At 34.9% G+C, this 9671-nt stretch overlaps 1 protein-coding gene across 2 annotated transcripts; it reads left to right on the forward strand.

The window, feature by feature from the left end:
- The first annotated feature begins 1939 nt into the window (after nt 1-1939).
- LOC132635355 (uncharacterized) lies at nt 1940-9405 on the forward strand. 2 transcript variants are annotated; one of them, XM_060351712.1, is made up of 5 exons: nt 1943-2726; nt 3796-3832; nt 3913-4149; nt 4347-4394; nt 8628-9405. In XM_060351712.1, exons 1-5 carry the CDS (start codon nt 2401-2403, stop codon nt 9171-9173), a joined length of 1194 nt encoding a protein of 397 aa, XP_060207695.1. In that variant the 5' UTR covers nt 1943-2400; the 3' UTR covers nt 9174-9405. The 2 variants fall into 2 exon arrangements, with proteins under 2 accessions (XP_060207696.1, XP_060207695.1); XM_060351713.1 differs by lacking the exon at nt 4347-4394 and having other exon boundaries at nt 1940-2726.
- Nucleotides 9406-9671: the final 266 nt, after the last annotated feature.

The raw sequence follows: 9671 nt of genomic DNA on the forward strand, positions 1-9671 counted from the left end.
AACTAGTTGAGCAAACAATTGTAATAATACGTTGGATCTACGTGTTTCGTTATTGCATCCCCAACTTATTAGTTATTACTCTTTCTGTTTTTGATGCGTTTGTTTTACTTACTTTTTAGTTTGTTTAAGAAAAGAAAAAATACTTTCTATATTTATTGCTAGTAACTCTTAAATTAACTCCAATAACATTCCAAACGATACGTTAAAATTCGCAAATTTAAATTTTTTTGATATATCATGCACATCTTTAATTTAAAATTATAAATTTAAAATCTTTCTCCAGTCAAATAAAATAGAGAGGGTATATCTTTAACTTAGACTTTTATTGTATTGTTTTTGAGAAAAAGAGATTACTGATTGAAATTTTATTGACCATTTCATGTTTGTAATGTACCCATTGAATGTACTTGTGGAAAAGTTTAATAGAGTGACTAAACTAACCATTCAATGTGCTTATGGAAAAGTTCACTAGAGTGACCAAACTAAGACCCTAGACGATAGAGCGTCCAACCAATCAGGACAAGCAACTATGTTGGTAATGGGTTATGGAAGAGAACAAATCAAAAAGCAGACGAAAAGTAGGAATTCTTGAATAGTACACCTAACTTTTTGTGTTTGTTTGGTGGGAGAAATTTGAAGAATACTATTGTTGTGTTTTTGCTCGTCTTAAGTGTTCAAGAAGACAAAGTGAATCTGTTAATTTTGAAGGTTTGAGTTGAATATGATCATATCATTTTGGATCAACTAGGAAACAAAAAACGCATTGATGAAATCTCTCAAAAACTTTTGGTTATACTATTAATGTAGGAGAAGGGGATCACTTAATGCTACTATATGCGCTCATTGGTCTAGATTGGATAGCACAAAAGAAATAATAGATGGACCACCTAAAGTAGTTCTATTTTCCCCAACAGAGTTAATATTTTCTCACCAATCTGTCAAGAGTTGTGAAAAAATTGTTCCAGAATCACGATGCAATTTGTACTAAATTATTAATGATTCGCTAGAACCTGTTCTATCAGAAACTCCTAGTGATAAACCATAAGTTTTTGGATAATTTGTTCAAAATTTATGACACAATTTGTACTGAATTCATTGTGATTTGTAAGACTTGTAGTAAGCCCATTCATTATAAACTCCTTCAAATATGACACAATTTTTTTTTACTAAGTTGTTGGTGACCGACCATGAGTCTTTAGATAATCCCCAACTGAACACCCCAACTTATGATTCAGAGGCAATTTTGCACAACTTAGTAAATGGGGTAAAGAATTAAATAGCGATGCAATCTGATCATATTTTAGCAAATCATCCGATTTCATATATTTTTATTTACAGATCTTATGAATTATATTTTAATAATTATCTGTTAAAATGACCATAAAATTAAAATAACGTTTGTAGTAGATTGCACATAAACACTGTTGTCACCATATAAGCTTGGAAAATATTCACAATAAAATCATTTTTATTTGAAAATCCAAAACAAGTATTTTTTTTATTTTTTTGTTTCCCACTCAGTGTCCTAATTATATCCGGATGGTGCCGCGTAAGACCTCATTCAGGAGGAAGCTACAAATAATTTTTCATATCCAGACTCGAATGCGAAATCTCTTAATTAAAGGAGGAGCATCTTCTTTTGCTACTACTCATTTTTTGATTACATAGCTAAGAAACGGTTAACTCACCCAATTACTGCTATCAGCTCACCTTGTCATCATCTGTTGCTTTGCCAACCCGCACTGGTCAATCTGACGCACTTCAATTAATAATAAGTCCTTCAAACTCCATTTTAAGTGCCATATGCTGAACCCCACGTCCTCATCACACCCCCTACCCCACTCCAACCCCACCCCCAAACAAAAAAAAAAACCCATTTTTTTTTTGTTTTTTTTTGGCAACTCTGCAACCAGAGAAAAAGAAAAACCAGAAACCTTTCAAAAGAAAGGTAATGTCTCACGCACACACAAACTCATTTGGTCTCTGCCAAAAAGAACTCCCAAACTCTTCAGTTTTCCATACAGTACACAGTTGCACACACAGTCATCTTTTCTTTTTAAAAAAAAAATAAAAAAATTAAATGTGTGTATGTGAATAGCAACAAAATATGTATCAATGATATCATCTTTTACGTTTATTTAGCCAAACATACAGTCCAAACTCTTGGAAAACTCACCCTCTTCTTTTACCCACTTCTTTCCTTTTCCTCTCTACTAATCAAACAAAAAATCAAGAACACCCCATTTACCCTTGTTACTACCATTTTTGCCACTACGTTTACATACAAACAAGAATAATAACCACATGCAATATTCATGAGTTTGGTCTGCGGAGACCATTATTCAGCTACTACTAAGGTGGTGGAGCAAGAGCTAAATCATAATAATAATAATAATAATAATGGGTTGTTGTATATCTCAACTAGCAGCAAAATTTGCATTTTTTCCTCCATCACCAGCTACATATCAAGTCAAGAAAAGGGATGATGGAAAGCTTGTTGCTGTTTCAACTACATCAAATTTGCCTATTTTTGGTGCTTCAGATGACCCTAATCTTGATGTGTTGTTGGTTGATACTAAAAGAGGAAACAAGATTGTAGCTTTTTACTTGAAAAATCCATATGCTAAGCTGACTGTGCTTTATTCTCATGGCAATGCTGCTGATCTGGGACAGCTCTATGACTTGTTTGTTCAACTTAAAGCTAATCTTAGAGTCAACCTTATGGGGTCTGCTTTTCTTTCCCTTCCTTTTTTGTTTTGAACTCTTTTTTCCTTTAAAAAAAAGATTATAAATGTTGGGTTTTGGGTTTAGAATCTTATGTAGGACATAGAAGATACTGGTTCCTCTCTTAAATGCTTGTAAAAATCTGAGCTTGATATGGTAAATCTTGATTTTTTAAGGATGTTTTATTATCTTTGTGTTTGGGGCTTGGTTGTGAGATATGAGTCTTTGTCTGTTCTACCTTTTTTGCCCTGTATCTATGATGTTATTTCTCTCTCATGGGGTTTGGTAAAGGTCACTTTTTTTTCACCCATTTTTCTGTAGTTTAAAAAGAAGGAAAGCTTTTTTTCACATTTTTGTCCAATTTAAAGATTTGTTAATTTCTATTTGCTCTTTCATCTCCCTATTGCTAGTTACTACAATCTTGATCTCATGTTTTTCAGTGAAAATTTCATAGTTAGATGTTGGAGGTTCTGTGATTTATTTTTCTTCTCATCAGTGCCTTTTGATCTGTAAACTTTTGTTGTGTTTTTGACAGTGAGTTATCATCTTTTTTTTTTCTTTTTTACTGAGAATTGGAAAAGCAAAAGTAATGGTAGGTGAATTTTCATTGTTGTCACAAATCACTAGTCTCTTTCCAACAGTTACAAGTTTTTTTTATTTTCTTTGTCCTTATATGTAGTGTGATAGATTCACTAGCCATTCACCCACAGAATGAAATGTAAAAAGTAAAATGGGGCTTAAGCTATGGTGCTTTTAGATAGAGACATGGGTCCCTACTTTGTATAGGGAATAAAGCTTTGATATTTATACTGAAACAGACTGGCCTTTGATCTTTTACATCCTTGATTTAACCAGAATGCTTTGTTTATTGAATTTTTGAACATTTAGCTACTAAAATTGACAATTTGTTCAGTGCCCAACTCATGTCAGCACATTCTCATGTTGCAATGAAGTTTATAGGCTATCATACTTTGACCAGTTACCTAATAAGTTATGCTGTATTCTACTCTAAAAAAAGTTATCCTTCTGAGTTTTCATCTTTTTTAAAAATCCATCTCCATTACAATGCAGATATGACTATTCTGGCTATGGAGCATCTACAGGAAAGGTATGTCATTCAATTCGTTAAGCAAGAATACAAGGAAGTCACTTCTCCTCATTATTGTTTCTTTATTTTGGATGATCTAGCCGAGTGAATTTGATACATACGCGGACATAGAAGCGGTGTATGAGTGCCTTCAAACAGAGTATGGAATTAGCCAGGAAGATTTGATTCTTTATGGGCAATCTGTTGGAAGTGGCCCAACATTACACTTAGCAGCTAAATTACCACGGTTGAGAGGTGTGGTTCTGCACAGTGGCATTCTTTCTGGTCTTCGTGTGCTTTGCCATGCAAACTTCTCTTTTTGCTTTGATATTTACAAGGTAACTAACACCCTTCTAGGAAATGGAAATTAACTTTTTGATGTGTTTTACCTTCTTTGCCAATGGCCTGAGTTATTTATTAGGGAACAATTTGAATATATATATATATATATATATATATATATATATATATATATTTCATTTTTGTATTTTCCTTGTGGCCATCTTAAGCATCTAACAGCTAAGTTCATGTTCAGAATTTAAACAAGATTCAGAAGGTGAAAAGCCCTGTGCTCGTTATACATGTAAGTTATTCTCCGCATTAGTTGACATTTAGATTCAGACTTCTTATGCAGTGTTTACTTGATAAAGAAATTGACATTTCATTGGAAAATGATTGAAGTTTAAACAAGTGATGAGGGTAAGATTAAATTATCGAACATAGAGAAAGAGAATACATGGATATGAACTTTTGTGTCTTTTCAACTAAAGAATCCTATCTGCCATGACAGAAATCATATATATAAGAACAACTTCCTTTCACTTTAAAGTTTTGTTTCTTGATTCATGATATCCATATGTGACATTTCGTGGATATCCTTTTGGCATGAAACCTTTTGGATCCCTTGGTGTCTCTATATGATAAGATTCTGTCTGTTGTATAATATACGGAAAAGGCTCAAATATGCCATCCAACTATCGGAAATGGCTCATTTATACCACTCGTCAATAGTTTGGCTCTTTATGCCATCGAACTATAGGAAATGACTCATTTATGCCATCGAACTATAGGAAATTGCTCATTTATGCCACTCATCAATAGTTTGACTCATTTATGCCATCGCCCATTACCAAAATGAATCATCCATGCCATTTTTCATTAACGCCAGTTTTACAATACCAGATATGACACGTGGCCTCTAATTAGAGGTCTGCGTCATTTAATTAAACCAGCCCAATTTTAAATACCAAATTAATAAAAAATCCGACCCGTAAACCTTAACCACCCACAACCATAATATAGTTGGAGGTCACGTGTCATATATGGTATTGTAAAACTAGCTTTAATGAAATATGGCATGGATGAGTCATTTTGATAACAGGCGATGGCATAAATGAGTCAAACTATTGACGAGTGGCATAAATGAGCCATTTCTGATAGTTGGATGGCATATTTGAGCCTTTGCCGTATAATATATAATGGTGTCTAAATAGAAATTAAGAAGGATTGAGTTCGGAAAGGAGACTTTGTCTTGTTACTTCATCAGGTGGATTTTGTTTTGGTTATGGAAATTTAAGTTGTCACTTAGATGTTGAATTGATGACAACATTTCTGTTCTTTTTGTTATTGGGGATGGGGGAGTGATGGGACGTAAGAGTGATATCAAACAACATTGTTAAAGTACATTGTCTGATTATATACTTTATTTCATAATTTTTGGAGTCTGGTATGGCATGTCACTAACCAAACCTTGTTTGGCAGTCAGACAATTACTTCACTCAACTTGCAACTTTCTATTGATTACTAACAATGAAATAGTATTCATATGCATAGTATTTTATGGTATTAGTGAAAGATAAACCGGTGGAGTTAGACCAGCTACACTTAATGTTTGATGATTGAAGTTTTCTTGCATTAGTTTGTCCTACCAGATTTGAAGTCACTGAACTGTTAATACTTTACATAAGAGTCTCTGGTTAGTTGCTATAAGCATCCCTTTAGTCTTTTGTGGTTAGAACATCATACCCGTGTTTATTTATAACTATAATTTAGCAAAAACTGATGTGTGTGTCTTTTGGACAAGGATCTGTAAGTGTTTGGGTCTTGAATTTACTCTGAGTTTCAGGTCTCTTCATGATTCTTCTTGTTTCCATAAAAACAACTCCCAGAAGCCCAATTTTTTAGCTTGGGGCTTAAGACAACCTAGGTGCCCCCCCCCCCCCCCCCCACCCCCCACCCCCTTTTTTCTTTTTTCTTTTATGGCTCTTTGCTTATTTATAGTTCCCCTTAACTTTTGATTAAGACTCATGATCAGTGGAGCAATAAGCACCCAAGGGTATGACCTAGTGGCCAATAAAGTGGGTAAAAACAATGGGAGACCCGGGTTCAAATCCAGCAGAGACAACGTTAGATGGTTTCATTCCATATGCTGAAGCCTTCGTAGGTAGAGTTACTCGATATCTGTGCTGATGGAGGTAATAGGTACTTGGTAAAATAGACAAGGTGCACCCAATGTGGCCCGGCCCCACCTTTATTACCAAAAAGGAAAAAGAAGGATCAAAAGAGCAATAAGTCATGCTTTATCTAGTTGGCCATTTGAAAAGAGGGAAATACAAGTTAAGAAGCACTATTGCATTCAGAGTATTATGAAGAGGTCTTGCATGATACTCCCTCCATTCCAGTTTATGTGACCCCTTTTTTTAAAGTCAGTTCCAAAAAGAATGAAAACTTTTTAAATTTAAGAAATAATTAACTTAATATTTTCCATTGTACCCTTAATGAGAAGCTTAGATAGAGACACTCATGATATGAATGTTAAGACCACAAGTTTCAAAGGTCTTATAACAACACAAATCTCGTGGCATGTTTATCAACACAAGTTCCAAAAGTCTTCATTTCTTTCTTAAACTGTGCCAATGCAAACATTGCTGCATAAATTGGAACAGGGGGAGTAGAAAATTGGAAAGAGGCATCTGAATTATCAAAAGATCTTTTTCTTGTTGTTGGATGTATAGTTGCACTGGCATTACTTCTAGGGAGCTGGGCGTTTTGCAACTTCGTCTAGTAGCGTGTCTGAAGTGTGTTTTAGATTAAGAGTTCCACACAGGAACTCTTGTCTTTTAGTTGAATTGTTTGCATGCCATATGGTAAATTTTGTGCATTCTCAAGCATTCTTTGCTGTTACAATGTAGGATTTGATTTAGCCGAAGAGATTTGCACTCAAATCTCCTGTGAAAATGACACTTGAACATGATTCATGAAGATTTTAACTCAGAACTAACACAGAACTAAAATAAGATGATTTAAATGGAGGGAGTGCTTTCTACAGAACTGTTGTGAGACCAACAAGCGTGAATGGGCATAAACTGTTAACATTATGTTGAATTTAGTCTGATGGATCCTCTCTGTTCAGCATTTATGAAACTTCTTTTAAAGATTAGTCCATCTCTGTTTTCCATACATTCCAACCCCACAGTGATTTAATTTGTTTATTCTTGTGCAAATTGTCTCTTCTTGTGCATACTATCACATTAAAGCAGGAATAAGAAATTGAAAGATGATAAACGTAAATATTTAGTCCCTGTAGCACCCACTAATCTCCTCCATGAGGTGGTTATGCAACAAGTGGTATCTGAGATATCAAGTTAGAAACTCTGGTTTTGCATTAGCGACCGAAGGAATTAGTCCATCTAATTCCTGCAGTGAAATAACAGTTTCCTGTAGGACTGTTGAAGGCTTTTGGATTCTAAAAATGTGCAACTACCCAAATTGCTAGAAGCCAAGTTGGTTAAGAATAATATGGATTCAAAATATTCAAATAGTGTAGACTCCTAATATTTTTATTCAATGAAGAAATCCACCCTGCATTGATATAAATGAAACATATCAAAAAGATCTCTCTCAAGTCTCAACAGTAAAAGAATAAATTGTTGTTTTGTAGTAAACACATTCTATGCTCATTATGTATTCGGCATCATGTGCTTACTAATAACATGCCTGAACGCTTGCCAGCTTTAATTGGGTTGCCTATTTGAGTGTCTATAAGTTCGATTAAGTAGAATCGCCCGTCATCAAGCTGATTGTTTTATTCCTTGAGGCGTTACTGTCTAACTTGATGGGGAGGACGGAGGTTGGAACTGAAAAAGAGGCTAAGCTGAATCAACTTAGTGCTCTAGTGATGCAATAAATGACTACTATGATAAAGATGCTTTGTTCATGGTGTATACCTTATGAAGGACGAGTCTGTTGTCTTACCAAAATCTTACAAAATTAAGCCTTAGACAGAACTGTGAGGCGAAGGATCACAGTGCTTCTCTATGTTGATAACCAACCTTGTGGCATGTAAAAAGGTTAACAACATTGAGAAGGTGCTTGTCAATTATGATTCAGACATTGGAGTATGTGTTCTGTAACAACTATGTGTAATAAAGCGTATAAATAAATATGAACAGATGATACCTAGTTTCTTATGGTGGTTCAAATGAATAAAATAAAAGAGTTACTATCTGAATAGGAGCAAATTATGCTAGATAGCTTTATCTAAAATTCCAACTGCATTGTACATGATAATGTAAAATAACTATTATTTGCAATCCTCATCTATTATTGCCTTTTAATTTGTGATGACCTAAGGAATATATTCTCTACATTTGTGCTATTTGGGTCAGCTAAAATATGAAGTAGTGCAGAGGAAACACTAGGTTGATATACCTTAGTATGCTTTATTTGTCAGCTGGAATATGAATGAGAGGAGAGGAAAAACTATATACCTTTCTCTTTGCTATTGATGCATCATCTTGACTAATATGTCTTACAGGGCACAGATGATGATGTAGTTAATTGGCTACACGGTAATGGACTTTGGAAAATGTCGAGGGATCCATATGAGCCGTTATGGATCAAAGGAGGAGGCCACTGCAACTTGGAACTTTACCCGGATTACATCCGCCACCTTTGCAGGTTTATCCAAGAAATGGAATGCATGACCACTGAAATCAGGCTTAAAAAGATTAGACAAACTCTACATCTCCCAAAGCGATCAGATACCACAATTTCTACCAACTGCTGTTGTCAAGTTAAATGCAGACTACCTAACTGTCTAAATTGCTCAAAATTGAGCTGCACGAAATGTTGCTCTTGGAAACCCAAATGCTCGGGATGTTGGCCGAAATGCCCTAAATGGAAACCCAAATGTGTATGTTGGGAACCTTGCTGCCTCGGATGTTCATGCGTGCTGCCAAAATGTTCATGTGCGTGCCCAAAATGTTCATGCGCATGCCCAAAATGTTCATTTACGTGCCCAAAATGCTCGTGCACGTGTCCAAAATGCTGTTGTTGGAGCGTAAAATGTTCGTGTTGGTGATTGTTAGTGGTGGGTATACGTAATTGGTTCAGGTGAAAGGTGATAGTTTTGTATAGTTTGCACAAGTTGTTGTCTCCAAGATGTGCAGTAGTCGAGACAGTTGGAAGTAGTATTTATTTAGAAATTTAAACCTATAGAGTTTATATTCTTATCATTTCCTAGACACTGTTAAATTATTGTATCTTCTATTTTAGTCCTACTCATTCAATTTAGATCCTAGTTCTTCCTCTTTGATTGCTGAATTCACATTTCTCGCCAAGGAAATGCTCTTTGAATCTGGACTATCATTTGCACTATACAAGACAAATATCAAGCTCAGGTACAGATAAGGCCAAAGGTATGCAATAAACAGTTCTCAACACATCTAATGATGTATCATGAATGAACTTGGCATTGCTAGCTTGGCCTTTAGTGCTATATTCTTGTGGCACCCGCTAGAACAATTTTATACTTTGGTGTCCCAAAACTTTATACGTAGCAACTAAAATGCTACTAAAC

This window comes from Lycium barbarum, chromosome 4 (genome assembly GCF_019175385.1).
Source record: "Lycium barbarum isolate Lr01 chromosome 4, ASM1917538v2, whole genome shotgun sequence".
NCBI classification, from domain to species: domain Eukaryota; kingdom Viridiplantae; phylum Streptophyta; class Magnoliopsida; order Solanales; family Solanaceae; genus Lycium; species Lycium barbarum.